This window comes from Cetorhinus maximus, chromosome 7 (assembly GCF_964194155.1).
Source record: "Cetorhinus maximus chromosome 7, sCetMax3.hap1.1, whole genome shotgun sequence".
Classification (NCBI taxonomy): domain Eukaryota; kingdom Metazoa; phylum Chordata; class Chondrichthyes; order Lamniformes; family Cetorhinidae; genus Cetorhinus; species Cetorhinus maximus.
Genome location: NC_135885.1, coordinates 96,588,595 through 96,605,000, shown reverse-complemented (window position 1 = coordinate 96,605,000; position 16,406 = coordinate 96,588,595). Strand labels below are relative to the sequence as shown.

Here is a 16,406-nt window from a genome sequence, read left to right as displayed (position 1 = left end):
GCTTTGCAAGGTTAGATCGTGTGGTGCCAAATGTGATGGAGGCAGCATTTGGGCAAGGAGGGGTCAGCCCTGGCTTCTTTGTGTGAGTATGTGGCAGCTGTGGGGTGATGAAGAACTGGAGCCCTGCAATGTCCCACTCTGGTTGGGTTGGCGGGGATGCGATGGGAATCCAGGTACACGCTGGCCATTACTATTCAGTGCTCTTCTCCCTTTTTCAGAACAAGACTGCACACGATTCGGTTGAGCAGATGTGGACTGGCAGAGGCCAGGCCCAGTTGACCATCGTGGCTCCATTCGAGCAGCAGGTCATGGACCTGGAGAGACACCATGTGCCCAGGTCCACCGGTGGTGGTGAGGCTAGGGTGCCACGGGGAGGTATGTTTGCCAGGCACTGAGGCCATCATGTGTGTCGTAGCAGCCATGGCACTGCTGAATGCTCAGTGATTGAAGCTTGCAACATGGGTTGACCATTGATTATGGAAGGATGAGTGCATAATAATCCGGGGGACAGGGATGCACATTGACATTGTCTGCACTGTAACTAATTAAATGTCCTTGTTCTTGCTTTCAGCATCACCGGAGCAGGGCCGGGAGGATGAGGCAGAGGGAACACCTCTCACACCAGACGGCCATATCAACTCACCAGCGTCACATCATCTATGCCAGGCAGGCACCAGCGCAGATACTAACCCCTTCGTGGGAATTAGATCATTGGCCACTGTCCCGGGGCACAGCAGTGAGAGCACTTCACATTCACTTGAGGTGTGGGCAGAGACAGAGAGTGCCCAGGACGCCAGCAGTCGGAGGACTGCTGGGGACCAGGCACATGCTGGAGTTGTCCATGAGGCAGCAAACGCTGGAAGTGCAGCAGGGTATGCTGGAGGATCTGGCAGAGTTACATGAGGTTATGTGTGGCATGGTGCCCACGCAGTCCACGCAGAGCATCACTGATGCAATGAGCCTCATGGCCAAGCGCCATGATTCCTCCAAGGAGAGAGTAGCGGCTCTCACGGAGAGGCTCCTGTGAGCGGCATTGACCTCAGCTGGTCAGTGTCAGTGTGGGAACTGGTTTGGGCACCAAGTATCCCGTCTACGGTGAACAGGGAGGTCCGAAGCGACCTCACATTGGCGTAGGAGCTGCCTGTCGTCTCTGTGGGCTCCTCTCAGGGCACTCCGGATGAGGGCAGCAGCTCCTCCATCCCTCTGCCAGTGACTGTGGGATCCGATGAGGCTGCGGTGACTGGGGAGATGCCAGCTGTGGAACTGGCCGCTCCCTCCCAGGCGGGGCCATCAAAGGCTCTACATGCCAGAGGACGGCCGCCAAGGTCATTGAGGCCAACAGGACAGCAGAGTCAGCAGGCTGTCTCAGATGCCAGTGCCAGTGAAGGGGGACCACCTAGATGTAGCATAAATTTAAGGCACCTTAGGCACACCACAGGTTTCTCACTGGTGCTTTTATGATGCCTCACTATTAGTTCATGGCCACTTGATGCGATGTGCAACACCTTTTTTTTTTGTTTCTGAACTTCATTTTATTATATCATTAAATTTTGATATTTTTTTGTACTTCATGTTGTTAAATCATTAAATTTTGATATACGAGCATGGCTCAGGGTGATTCCTTACTCCTGCAGGTGAAGGGGAACCCATGATGTTATGAGTGACTTGTTTGACATTGAGCTTTATTGACAAGGGCCTTAATTAATGCTCCTATCCCAGCAGATTTTGCGCTCAGGTATCGAGTATGGAGCCTGCAGCCCTGGGGCAGAATTTTACGACAGCGGGATTTTACGTTCCCGCTGAAGTCAATGGGGTTTATAATGACTTGCCGCATTTTGCGGCCCCGTCCCCACCGAAACGGGGCCGTAAAATTCTGCCTCTGGTGTGTCGTGGAGGTCCATCTGTGGTGGGCTAGCTGAAGGTTCATTGGATTAAAACTTCCTGGGTGTCCCTGCCTCCCTGGAGTATGCCCAGGTCAGCGTCTACCCCCTCAGTGTTCTCCAGCGCGTGCTCATCCTCGGACTCACTACTGGACTCATCGTGTGCAGCCGGAGCAACTGCGTCTACATCTTCTTCATCCACTGCATCGCGCCTTTCCAGTGCCAGATTGTGGAGAGCACAGCATGCAACCACTATCAGCGACACACGATCTGGGGGGTATTGCAGTGCGCCCCCTGAACAGTCCAGGCATAGGAAGTACATCTTGAGAAGACCGATGGTTCTCTCCACCACAGCCCTTGTGGAGGCATGGCTCCTATTGTACCGCTGCTCGGCCTCTGTTCTTGGATGGCGGAGAGGCATCATGAGCCACCTTTTGAGGGGATAGCCCTTGTCACCCAGCAGCCATCCATCCAGCCAGGCTGGAGCATTTAGGAGCCTCGGCACCTGGGAGTGACTGAGCGTGTAAACGTCATGGGAGCTGCCTGGGTATCTTGCACAAACTTGCAGAATCTGCATCTTATGATCACACATTATCTGCACATTCATGGAGTGGAAGCCCTTCCTGTTGACGAAGGCACCGGGCTCACCCGCAGGCGCTTTGATGGCCACATGTGTACAGTCGATTGCACCCTGGACACAGGGGGAATGCAGCAATTGCTGCAAAGCTTCTAGCTCGCTCTGTCTGGCTGGCCTGGTCCCAGCAGTAATGGATGAAAGTCAATGCACGCCTGAACAGAGCATCTTTCATCTGCTTGACACAAGTGTGGACAGCTGACTGGGAGACTCTGCAAAGATCACCCACCGATCCCTCGAAAGAGCCGGAGGCATAAAAGTTGAGGGCAGCCATAACCTTCAGTGCCACTGGCATGGGGTGCCCACCCACACAGTTGGCACAGATCTCAGGGCCTTTCATCTGACAGATGGAGGTGATTGTCTCCCTTGAGAGATGGACCCTCCTTCGGCACTGCACCTTAGACATATTGAGGTAGCTGCTTCACCACCTGTAAACCCTAGCAGCAGGATAGTGGCGTCTTCTGCGGCCCCTTCCGCTTTCGACTTCCTGTTGGCCCTGCGCCCCTTGTGTCTGCGCCTCTCCTCCCAAGGGTGGCTCCCCTGAGAATGAGTGTGGAGTCCTGGCCTCCTCCCCCTTCTGGCCCTCCCTTCCTCCTCTGAAGAGGTGCTTCCAGTGGATAGCACAACTCCCATTCCCAGACTGAGGGAAGGCTTTCTGAAACCTGCAGGCCCCAAAAATGATTTTTACTGTAGAGTCCTGGTCTGAAGGCTGTTATTCCTGCCCAAGCAGCTGTGAAGAGTTTTGAAGTATTCCTGCTCACACAGGCAAGTATCAGTAATTTTCACAATTAAATATCCAACACATACCACATGTAACCCCAATCACCTCTCTTATCATGCCCGTGGATGAGGTTTATACAAATGTCTCCTACCCGCCTGCCTGTTGCACCTGTGCGATGTCCTGAAGGTTGCACGGGCCCCGAAAAATTGCAGACAATTGCTGTCTCAAGTGCCTTAACTAGCTGTTTAATTAATGGTAGGTATGCAGTGGATATCATTGCGCGCCTGCCCACCTAAATATCGCGATGGCGCGCTGTGATGTTTGGACGCTCGCCTGACGTCACCGCGTGTCATTTTACACATCGACGTCACCGCACGCCAACGAGAAAATTCTGGCCTATATGTTTCAATAAGGTCACCTCTCATTCTTCTAAACTCCAATGAGTACAGGCCCAACCTACTCAACCTCTCCTCATAAGGAAATCCCTCCATCCCTGGGATCAACCTAATGAACCTTCTCTGGAGTGCCTCCAATGCCAGTTATCTGTCCTTAGATAAGGAGACCAAATCTGTTCACAGTATTCTAGGTGTGGTCTAACTCGTGCCTCGTATAGTTTTAGCAAGATGTCCCTATTTTTAAACTCCATTCCTTTTGAAATAAAGGCGAACATTCCATTTGCCTTACCTATTACCTGCAGAACTTGTATGCTAGCTTTTTGGACTCCCAAATCCCCCTGTGCTGCAGCTTTCTGTAGTCTTTCTCCATTTAAATAACATTCAGCTCCTCTATTCTTCCTGCCAAAGTGCATAATCTCACACTTTCCCACATTATATTCCATCTGCCATGTTTTTGCCCACTCACTCAACCTGTCTATATCCCTCTGTAGACTCTTTGTGTCATCCTCACCACTTGCCTTCCCACCTATTTTTGTGTCATCTGCAAACTTGCGATAGTACATTCACTTCCCTCATCCAAGTCATTAACATATATTGTAAATAATTGGCCCGAGCACTGATCCCCGTGGCACTCCACCAGTTACAGGTTGCCATCCTGAAAACACTCCCTCTATCCCAACTCTCTGTCTTCTATTAGTTATCCAGTCCTCTATCCATGCGAATATACTAGCCAACACCATGGGCTATTATCTTATTAAGTAGTCTTATGTGTGGTACCTTATTGAATGCGTTTTGGAAATCCAAACATATTACATCTACTGGTTCCCCTTTTTCGATCTTGCTTGTTACCTCCTCAAAGAATTCTAATAAATCTGTCAGGCATGATTTCCCCTTCATGAAGTCATGTTGACTCTGCTTGATTATATTATGCATTTCTAAATGCTCTGCTATTACATCCTTTATAATAGGCGCCAACATTTTCCCAATGACAGATGTTAAGCTAACTGGCCTATAGTTGCCTGTTTTTTGTCTCCCTCCCTTTTTGAATAAGGGTATTACATTGGCAGTTTTTCAATCCTCTGGCACTTTTCCAGAACCTAAGGACTCTTTGAAGCTTACCGCCAGTGCATCCACTATGTCTGCAGTTATTTCCTTTAATATCCTAGGATGCAACACATCAGGTCCAGGTGACTTATTGGCCTCCAGCCCCATTAGTTTCCCTAGTACTTTTTCTCTAGTGATAGTTGTTGTATTTATTTTCTCCCTCCCACCACCCCCCCCTTATGCCCCTTGATTGTTTAGTTATTTTTGGAATGCTATTAGTGTTTTCTACCATGAAGAATGATGCAAAGTATTTATTCAATTCCCCTGCCATTTCCTGGTTCCCCATTATTATTTCCCCAGCCTCGTTCTCTAAGGGGCCTATATTGACTTTGGCCTCTCTCACTTCCTTTTCATGTATTTAAATAAGCTCTTACTGTCCATTTTTACATTACTTGCTAGTTTACCCTCAAAGTTTATTTTCTCCCTCTTCATATTTTTTTGGTCATCATCTGTTGGTTTTTAAAACTTTCCCAATCCTCCAGTTTATCGCTAATCTCTGCCACATTGTATGTTTTTTTTCAACTTTGATAACTCTCCTTAACTTCCTTGGTTAAACATGGTTGCTTTATCCTCTTCGTACAATCCTTCTTCCTCATTGAGATATATCTTTGCTGTGAGTCATGAACAATTTTCTTAAATGTCTGTCATTATTCATCAACCATTTTTTCTGCTAAACTCCTTTCCCAGTCCACTCCAGTCAACTCTGCCTTCATTCCTTTGTAAGTACCCTTAGTTAAGTTTAGCACAGATGTTTCCAAACTAAGTTTCTGACTCTCAACTGAATGCTAAATTCCACCATGTTATGGTCACTGTTTCCTAGGGGTTATTTTACTCTGAGATCATTTATTAAACCTGCCTCATTACACATTACCAGATCCAAAGCAGCCCGATCCTTGGTTGTCACATACCCTTCGGCTAGTTCCATATCCATGTATCCACAGAATTTTGAGTCTAATTAATACGACCATATCTTTTGAAAGTCACAGTGCGCCATGCCACTGGGCTTATATAGTCTTCTTGAATGGATACTTCCTCAAAGAAATTGAGAAGGTTGGTCAGACCTTCACTTCAAAATATACATTGGCTACTGTTAGGCGGCTTATAGCGCAGATGGTACTGAAACATACAACAGATAATCAATTCCATTATTTAACATGAAATGGAAGACAAGTGTGTCTGTAGTTGCCTGTGTCTGATTTGATGCCCATTATGAATATGGGAAGCACATTTACTTACTTCCAACCTTCTAATACATTCACAGCATCCCCTCCCTCATAATGGTTATCAGTGTTCTCAAATCTCCTCCCTAGTTTCTTCCTGCATTCTCTGGTAAATACCATCTATGCCAAGAAATTTATTTGCTTTGAGCCCAATTAACCTGTCTAGGATTTCCATCTAATTTGTAATAAAGTATATGATTTTACTTGGGATACATTTGTTTAGAGAGGGCTTGTTCCTCCTGTTTTGCTTTGTGAATATTTAGAGAAAGCAGCCATTCAGGATATTTAATATTTTATTGGGAGTTGTTTAGCTCAGTTGGCTGGACAGCTGGTTTGTAATGCATGAGTGAAGCCAACAGCGTGGGCTCAATTCCCGTACTGACTAAGGTCATCCATGAAGGCCTGCCTTCTCAACCTGAGGTGTGGTGACTCTCAGGTTAAACTCACCACCAGTTATCTCTCTCTAATGAGACAGCAGCCTCTGGGACTACAGTGGCTTCCATTATTATTTTGTGCTCAGCTGAGTTTGAAACCCATTGCATTGTTTGTGGTTTTCACCTCTAGCCTTTGTGATCCAGAAATATACAATTGAAAATTGTTATACATAGCCTCAGTTGCTATGGCACCCATGACAACTCCCCACCCCCAAACCCCTGTTCTCTCTGATCACCTTCTCTATAATTTCATGTTTCCATCGCAGGGAAACCCTTCTTTCTCCTTGTGGCAATTGTATTTATAATTTTCCTCTTTTTCTTAATTTTAATTTGTTTGCTGATCCAGTTAAGGTCATGTGTGATTAGTCTTAGCTGGTTGGTTTTGGGAATCTATTTATCCAGCATGGTCAATTATGTTGATGAGTTAACAAACTCCCTTCATCTATATGCTTTATTTGTTCCCTCATTTCTTTGAATTAATGGTCTTTCAAAATTCTTGGGTCAACTGCAGTAACAGATCTAGTGTAGTTCAGGGTTAAACAGCTGCAACTGCTTTGTTTAAGGATGGCAGATCTACTAATAGGATTGATCTCCAATTTTTCATATTAAGTTGAAAGGAGAAGTTAATTTTTAACATTATATGAAAATCTAAAAAGTATATTTATCATAATAGTTTTAAACGCTAACGGCTGAATTTGGAATTTAGCTGGTTAAAGTCAGCTGATAGACAGTAGCATTTTGTTTTAGCCATATTTAAATGATATATTAACTTCAAAATCCCATTATAATCTTCTGTGTTTGCATATTATTTAACTGTTTCATAACTGTTCAAAAAGGAGGTAAATCTGAGGCTAGAAAAGTTTTGAGAAAACTAACAATAAAAAATCCCATCTGTTCTCAAATGTTGAATTGTTATTTTGTACAAGATAATTTGCATTAGGATGCAAACATGATTTAAATCCACATACAAAGAGCAGGAGTAGGCCATTCAGCCCCTCGTCCCTGCTCCACCATTTAATAAGATCATGGCTGTTCTGAGAGTAACCTGAAATCTGCATCCCACCTACCCCTGATAACCTATCACCCCCTTGCTTACCAAGAATCTATCCACCTCTGCCTTAAAAATATTCAAAGGCTCTGCTTCCACCACCTTTTCAGGAAGAGAGTTCCAAAGACTCACGACCCTCCGAGTGAAAAAATTTCACCTCATCTCTGTTTTAAATGAGTGACCCCTTATTTTTAAACAGTGACCCCTAGTTCTAGATTTTTCCACAAGAGGAAACATTCTCTCCACATCCACCCTGTCAAGGCCTCTCAGGATCTTAGATGTTTCAATCAAGTCACCTCTTACTCTTCTAAACTCCAGCAGATACAAGTCTAGTCTGTGCAACCTTTCCTCATAAGACAACCCACCCATTCCAGGTATTAGTCTGGTAAACCTTATCTGAACTGCTTCCAACAAATTTACATCCCTCCTTAAATAAAGTGACCAATACTGTACACAGTACTCCAAATGTGGTCTCACAACCTCCCGACTTTTGTATTCAATACCCCTTGCAATAAATGATAACATTCTATTAGCTTTCCTAATTACTTGCATATCAGTAACCTACATCAAGTTATGATACTCATAGAAATAATTGTAATTAGATTAGATGTAATTCAAAAATTTTCTCATCACATGAATTCTTACTGAAAGCATCTTTACTGAAATAAAAGTATAATTCTGCTTAACAGCAAGAACAACTTGCATTTATATAACACCTTTTAATGTAGTAAAACATCCCAGCCTGCTTCATAAGTGTGTGAGGTTTTGATATTGAGCCACATATGGAGAAATTAGGATAGATGACCAAAAGCTTGGTCAAAGAGGTAGGTTTTAAGAAGTGTCCTCAAGAAGGGAAGCAAGGTGGAAAGATATAGCACCGGGAATTCCAAATAGTAAGAGGTAAGTTACTAAAGAAAGTCATCGAAGCAAATACAAAGGAGTTTCAAGAGAAAATTGGATGTGTTAGTGTAGACAGAAGGGGCTGAAGAATTTGAGGAGAATGGCGAGAAGATGAAACAGACCTCTGGAAAAGGAACTAGCTTGTTGGATCAAATAGGCTGTTCCTATAACTTCTAATGCTCCAAATACAATTACTGTCATCATCATGACACAGAATAAGTCTTTATAGGTGGCTAATGAGCCCTACAATTGTTGCCACAAGGTGGTGGTGGGCCTTCTTTTGGACCACGCGTGGCGGCTTGATACAACTGACTGGCTTGCAGGGGCATGACAAGTCAATCATGTTGGTGTGGGTCTGGAGTCACATATATATCAGACTGAGAAAAGGTGGCAGTTTCCTTTCCTAAAGGACATTGGTGAAACAGTTGGGTTTTTAACGATAGTCCAACTGTATCATGTTTCTTGTTACTTATTTATTTTTTTAATGATGCACACAGGTCATCAACATTGTAGCTGAGCTAACCTTATTGATAACACATTTTCCTAACATGAACACATACCTGCAGTGTCTGAACTCTATCAAGACTGGCTCCTACATGTGCTATCCGACCTTCAACCCCCAGATCAGATGACCCCGGATATAGTACAGAGTACTGTATAGTATCTAACACTGGAGTCCGCAACCACAACCAGCTATTATCATGACATTTCCCTTTTTAAAAAAAAACTTTTCTACAACTCAAGTACACAAAGTCTCTTATCTATTCTTTCTCACTCTGTTTTGACCAGTCTGTTTTGTCTTTTATTCATCTCTGTATCTCTGTGGTTTTTTTCAAAATTCTTCCACTGGATGTTCTGAATGGTGACAAAGGTGATTTTGAAGGACAAGGGGCCTTTTCCAGCTCTGTGTCACTATCACCACTTGGATACTTTTCAGGACTTTCAGGCTTTGTCTGGTTACCTTTTGCTTCACTGGTGCATTCTGGTTTTTGATCTTCAGCTACACTTTCTGGTTCAGAGCAGGGTTGTGTTCCTTTTGTTTTCTGGATGAATTTCTCCTGTACTGTTGTCCGTTTGAAGTCTGCGCGATGTAAGATCTTGGCTCTCCTGTGATTCCAGTGACATGATGATCCCTTCATGCTGAATCCTCACTGTCTCTCCCAGGTTCAGGTCAGGTAGAAGTCAGGTGCCTCAACCAAAGTTCTGCTTCTGCTTCTGCTGTCTCAGTTTGAGCAGGTCCTCCATGCTGTAGCTCACTGGCTGTGGAATTAACAGTTGGGGCGCAGCAGGAAGCATAGCTATTAGTCTTCTCCCCATCAGGAGCTGTGCTGGAGGTGATCTAATGCCCTCTAATGAGTATTCCTGAAATCCAGCAGAGCCAGATAGGGGTGTCTTCCGTCCGCCTTTGCCTTCTTCAACAGGTGTTTTAAGGTCTGCATGGTACGTTCCACCATTCCGTTGAATTGTGGATATTTGGGACTTGACATAATGTGGCAAAACTCCCAGTCCCGTGAAAATTTGCGAAACTCAGTGCCTGAGATTTGTGGATTGTTATCCGAGGTGAGCATTGGTGGAAGCGTTCTAGGCCAAACAATTATTAGCATTTCTCTCTCTATTTGGGCATACCACTGCTGTATTTCAGTCTTTGCCTTTGAGCGTATGCCACTGGTGCCTCATTTTGCAAGAGGACAGCTCCCAGGCCAGTCTTTGAAGCATCCACTGAGATCTTGACTGGCTGACTGACATCGTAACACTGGTGCCTGGGTCAGTGTTCTGTTCAGACTGGTCAAAGCTTCCTGGTGACTTTGTTCCCAGTGCCATTCCACATCATTTTGTAGAAGTTCTCTGAGAGGTGCGGTCAGGTCTGACATGTTCAGAATGAATTTCCCAAGATAGGTCACCATTCCCAAAAACCTCTCCAAGTCTTTCTTACATTCTGGGGGTGGCATGTTCATAACTGCTTCGATTTTACTTGGGTCCGGCTTCAGTCCCTCATTTGTTAGCACATGTCCCAAGTACTTGAATCCATGGAAACCTATTTTGCACTTTTCCTTCTTCAACTTGAGGTTCCTTTCTCTAGCTCTGGCCAGCACCTGCCTCAGTCTGTGGTCGTGTTCTTCTCGTGAGGCTCCCCAGACCAGCACATCATCGATATAGGTTTCCACACCCTCTAACCCTTCAAACAGCTGCTTCACTGTTTTGTGGAACACCTCCGGAGCTGAATTAATATCAAAAGGTAAGTGTCAAAACCTGTATTGCCAATATGGTGCGTTGAAGGTACAGAGATTGGAGCTTCATCCAGCTTGACCTGCCAGAAGCCTGAACTCGCATCCAAAACTCAATAATATTTAGCATCAGCTAGATTACACGTGATCTCTTCCACTGCGAGCAACTGTTAATGCTCTTTTTGTACTGCCTGGTTTAGGTCCCTGGGATCTGATTTTTCCACAATTACAATTGGATTAACTCACTTTGTAGGTTCTACAAATTTTCTTGATGATGTGAAGTTTCTCCATTCTGTTAAACTCCGCTTTCAGTCGGTCTCTCAGCATTACTGGTATTTTCCTGGGCGGGTGTATTTTGGGTGTCACGGTTTTATCAATCTTGATGGTGCGTTCTCCTTTTAGGCAGCCAATCCCCTGGAACACATCTTTATACTCGCTCAGGATGTCATCAGTGATGACAGTCATTATTCTCTTGATTAGCTTCAGATTTTCACAAGCTTTGATTCCTAGAATGGATTTAGCATCAGTTTTCACCACTATGAATGGAAGTGCTTGAGACTGTTTTTTGTAGTTCACTTTAAGTGTGCACTTGACTTCTACAGAAATTTTTTCACTTGTATTAGTAGACAGCTTCACTTTTGTTTTAGTTAGCAGTTTTTCTTTGCTTACCTTACAATACAGGCTTACGGGAATGACATTCGCTTGAGCATCTGTGTCAATCTTAAAATTCGCCATAATTTTTAAGTCAACCTTTCATTTGTCTTCTTTGTAATTCATTGTTACTGCGCCAATGAAAAGTTCAGTTTCAGTGTCTGTGTCATCATCTGCTATCATGTGCCCTTTCTTCGATTTACACATCTTAGCGAAGTGATTTAGTTTATCACAGTTCTTACACTGCTTTCCATAGGCTAGAAAACTACACGGTAAATGCTCTGTCCTGCATTGGCTTAATTAAATGTTTTAATAGCAGTTTTATTCTTTTTACCTTCAGACTGTCTATTTGTTCTTTCCTGGGGCTGTTTCTGTTTAACTGCATCTAACTGCTTGACCGTGTGCAGCTCATCATCTTCTCTCATCTGTTTAATCTGGCATTTCATTTTCTCTGCTGCTCTGCAGATATTTATTGCTTTCTCCAGCATGAGACCAACTTTGCTCAAAAGCCATTCTCTCAGAGAATCATTTGTGATTCTGCAAATTATTCTATCTTGGATGACTGATTCTTCAAGTTCTCTAAATTTACACGATTTAGCTTCTTTTCTCAGCTCAGTTACATACTGACTAATGTTGTTACCACCTTGCATGCACGTAACAAATCTTTATCTTTCATACATGATGTTTTTCTTGGGGCTGCAGTAGGCTTCGAATTTTTCCATTATCTCTTTCAAGTCATTTTGTTTCTCATCACTTTCAAACAAGAAGGTGTCACAGACTTCTAGGGCTTCTTCCTCTGCTATGTGACGAAGGATGGAAGACTGTACCTGAGGATCTTTTTTAATCACTGTCCATCGCTGTGAGGTACAACTCGAATCACTGCCAGAACCTCCTCCAGTTTCCGGTAAGATTGTCCTCCAAAGTGAGCTCTGTCGATAGTTTCAGAACCTCCATTGTTGTATTTAGTTTACTTCTGAGAACATGTCTTGTTTCTTGTTTCTTTTTTTAATGACACACACAGGCTGTCGACACTGTAGCTGAACTAACTTTATTGATAACACATTTTCCTAACATAAGCACGTATCTGCAGTGTCTGAACTCTATCAAGTCGGTTCCAACATGTGCTATCTGACCTTCAACCCCCAGATCAAATGACCCCGTATATAGTACAGAGTACCATATAGTATCTAATACTGGACCACAACAACAATCAGCTATTATCATATCATGGTCACTTTTATTGATATCAGCTTTTTAGTTTTAGATTATTCAAACTGAATTCAAAATTTTCAAACTACCGTAGTGAGCTTGACCAGCTTGCCCCACAGCCATTTAACATCTCTCGGCCTGTTAATTGGCTCAAGGTGGGTAAGTGTCAGGAACAGTACCCATGACATCTGGCCCAATTTTACAGCCCCACCCCTGCCCCATGTAAACCTACAAAAACATCCAGCCCTGTATTACTGTGAAATCTTCTCACAATGATTGCATCATCAGAATTCAGTTTAAAAACTCTAGAACTAAAATGCTGGTATCAATAAAAGTGGCCATGATACTGTTGGACTATCATAAAAAACCCAAGTGCTTCACCAATGTCCTTTCTCCTGGGGAGAATGTCCTGCCTCCAAGGGTTGTTGGCCAATCAAATGGCCAGCAGCCCTCTGGCCTCAGCAGAGCCATTGGGAGTGGCAGCCACTGCTAGGATGGCAGCCAGTCCTGAGGAAGACATGCTTTGATGGAGCCCGAACTTTACAGTAAGCCTGAGGACCCACGGGGCCAGGTTCATAGGCCCATATGAGGGGGGTGAGGGGCCGAGGTGGACAGGGCGGGGGGGTGGAAACGTGGAGGTGCAAAAACTGTTTGGAAGCCCTCCATGGGCACAGAATGCCCATAAAGGATGCACACCTCCCTTGTCCACCAGCCTGAGTAGTGAAACCTGCTGCACACTTGGTGCCGATCTCTCCAGCAATGGCAGGATATAATCCACCAATTAGCCCAGAGTGGGCATGCATCCCAACACCTAACACTCTGCTGATAAAAGTTTGGCAAGGTGGGGGCGAGCACCTGGAACAGTACCCATGGCGTCTGGTCCAATTTTACAGCCCCACACCTGCCTGTGAACATGCAAGAAATCCAGCCCTGTATTACTGTGAAATGTTCTCCCAATGATTGCATCTTCAGGCTTGTTGAGGTGACAGAAGAGAAAAAATAAGAATGAATAATGAAAGCAACAAAGAAAGCAGAGAAAAAGGTTAAACCATGAGAGGGAAAAAGTCTTGCAGGCAACTTTCAGTCAGAGCGCACTGAGTAGGCAGTGGGACGGGACACAGGTGCCTTGCCTGTCTGATGGTTTTCAGTGAGAGGCCCAAACCTGGCCTGAGCTCCTTTCAAGGACCACTGGTTAGGCCAGTCAGCCCTTGGTACCAACTGGTAGAGATCGACTGACTCAGGCTCACACACTAGACATGAAAATGGCACCAGAGTCGATTATTGGGTTATTGGCTCTAGTTGTTATGACCATCAAATCCCTGCTAGCTCTCTGTAGAGTAATCCAATCAGTCCCATTCCCCTGGTCTATCCCATAACCCTGGAAGTTTATTTCCCTCAACAACCCATCCAATTTCCTTTTGTAAATGTATTTCTTCTCCAACGGATGTGGATAGGACCCTGATTTAAATATTTAATAAGGTTACGACCTGCTTCCGGTGGGTGGGCTAGCCTTGTGTGGCCAACGGGCAGATTTTTTTTTCAATTTTCTACTGTCACCTACCTTGCTTCCCAGCATAACCAGAACAGACAACAGTTGAAAATCACCGCCCTGGTCCAGACAAGAACCAATAACCCTACTTTTCCATTGGCTTCCAGACTGTGTCACCCATAAACACGAAGGAATATAGTCACTTATTTAGGTGAATTAATATGTATTTCACCAAGAGTAGAAAGCAGCTGTCCTCAAGAAATGATGACCATTCATCTCCCACCTAGTGGAAAATCCTGACTGATTGATTCTTTCTGCAGCGCCAACAGAGCTGCCTCTCTCTTCAATGGAATTCCAGACTATAAGGAGGGCCTTGTCCTCAACTGGATTCCTAGGCTCCTGACTAGAGGAAACAGCAGCTTTGGCTCAAAAGAGTCTTTTTACTGGCTGTTGAAAATCCACATTTACCTCGAATGACCAAGCATAAACATCGCGGAAAATATTCCTACCCCAGTAGTAGTCTATATTGCTAAATAACCATCGCCTGTGGTGGGGTGGGGGTGTTAGCTTGAGCAGGGATATGCTCCAAAATTTTACAGAACTGATGCTAACAAATGAGAGCGGACGCGGAGCGGAAAGCAGTTATCTTGCTTCAATTCGCAAACACCTGGAACACCAGTTTGGTCCAATTTGTTCATATTTCATTTTTGCTTACATTTCAACGCTCTAATTACGGCTCTAGTCAAAAGTGGGTTGTCGCTCTTTATTATCTGTACATCACTGTCGATTAACATTTATATCCCGGGGTTCTTGCAAGACCCATCCAAAATTTCTAGTTTGCAAAATTAACGGGGCAATTGGAGCTGGGGTGCTGGCACGGCACGGCACTGGCACTGCCACTTTCCGGACTAGGTGCAGTCCCGCAGTAGACAGTGATCTGCACAGGGGGGCGATTCTGTGCAATGAATCAAAGGTGCCACACCAGCCGGCCCTAGTGCAGCCAAGAGACCATCAAACTTCCCACAGGCTGATCGCTGCCATAAAACCAAATAGACGTTGACCCAGCTAACCGTTTCTTCTTTTGAAGAGGTGGGGAATAATATAACAAAATATTGGGGATGCGTTGCTTACATTTTTGTCATTGATCTTCCAGAAGTAAAAAGCTCCAATAGCTCCAAGGACGAGCAGAGCAGCGCCCGTGATGAGAACCACGGCGCCGATCTTCAGCAGGCGGCTACTGCTGGAGGGTTTGACGGCCATGGTGTAAGCCTTTAAAACAGAGAGCAACTCTTAAACCAGCGGTAATTTCAAAGCAAAGGTCCCAATAACACATTAAACACAGCAACAACAAAAAAACACTACTCCGCACCGCTACGCAGCTCCTGTATATTGAGGCCATCAACTTTGAAAAGTAGATTTCATTCGAAACTGACCATGAGTAAGAAATTGAAATCTTAAAGGAAAGTTTCTGGAGAAACTTATATTGGACCTAACTCCATGCAATTAAATGACGTCTGCTGGATAAAAAATCGTTATCCTGCAGCTACTATTTCATTACCACTTGTACTGATCTCCAGGGTTGCAGCTTTACCTGCTGCAAGTTCAACCACTCTGAAATCTTGGAAAGATTTAAAAATACACATCTTGCATATTAAAACAACAATTAAAACAAATAGTTTACAATTCCTGGGCAATCCATTTCCTCATGATCGAATAAACGCTTAAGGTTTATGTGATTTACAAATCTATAAACTCTGTTTAATAAGCTTTTTAAAGTTTGCATAGTTTAAAATATTACTCTAATAACCAGCACTTCATTCCTCTCCAAAGCACTTACAGGCGGCAGGCATTGCTCCAGGTCAGCTGGTCCTGCCAGGGCTATGGGCACTTTTTCTGAAGTTTCTGCCATAGTGTCAGCGATCCACTGACCCTCGCGGTCTGTGTAAAATCTCAGTCTCTACAACACCAGGCAGTAATGTGCTCTGAATATCTAATAATTCCTGCCTAGCTCCCCACTGCTCTCTCCCATTCAAATACACACACCTCTCATTTTCCACCTCACGTCATTTCCTTCAGGAGCAGTTCATTTATTTAGGAATTTGAGGAGTAACTCAATGTTATATTTTGACTTCAAATGCCTGAAGAGAAACATCTTTTATAAAAAGTGAAAGTGATAAATAAACTTCGATTACAATGCACTCCACACCCAACTATTTAAGATTCTTTTTGTACGAACAAAATCGAAATATCCCATAAAATGGGAATTTAGTGCTAAAGAAAATTTGAATGAAGCAACTTTGAATAAAAAGTACACATTCCAGTGGCTGCTATAGTGGGGATGGCAATTTTGTTCAACTTTATCTTTATTTGGGAGAACACTATTTTATTGCCAATTTATCTCTTAAATCTCTTTAACTGCCCTATTCTGAAGGTGCTACCACACGAGGATTATGATTCCATGGGTACCAGGTGCCTTCCAAATCTTTACATTATTTG

The 16,406-nt window shown here is 44.1% G+C and overlaps 1 protein-coding gene across 3 annotated transcripts in view; it reads right to left on the bottom strand.

Moving 5' to 3' along the window:
• Nucleotides 1-15,960, bottom strand: part of cnmd (chondromodulin) — a 69,802-nt gene extending 53,842 nt beyond the window's left edge. Inside the window, exons 1-2 of one of the 3 annotated variants that reach the window (XM_078545872.1) lie at nucleotides 15,748-15,960; nucleotides 15,042-15,179 (exon numbers count right to left, since the gene is read on the bottom strand). In XM_078545872.1, coding sequence (XP_078401998.1) covers nucleotides 15,042-15,179; nucleotides 15,748-15,819 — 210 coding nt within the window. In that variant the 5' untranslated portion in view covers nucleotides 15,820-15,960. Of the gene's footprint in view, nucleotides 1-15,041; nucleotides 15,180-15,279; nucleotides 15,466-15,747 lie in introns of those variants that run through there. The other 2 variants (XM_078545875.1, XM_078545874.1) reach the window with 2 other exon arrangements.
• Between the last annotated feature and the right edge of the window lie 446 nt (nucleotides 15,961-16,406).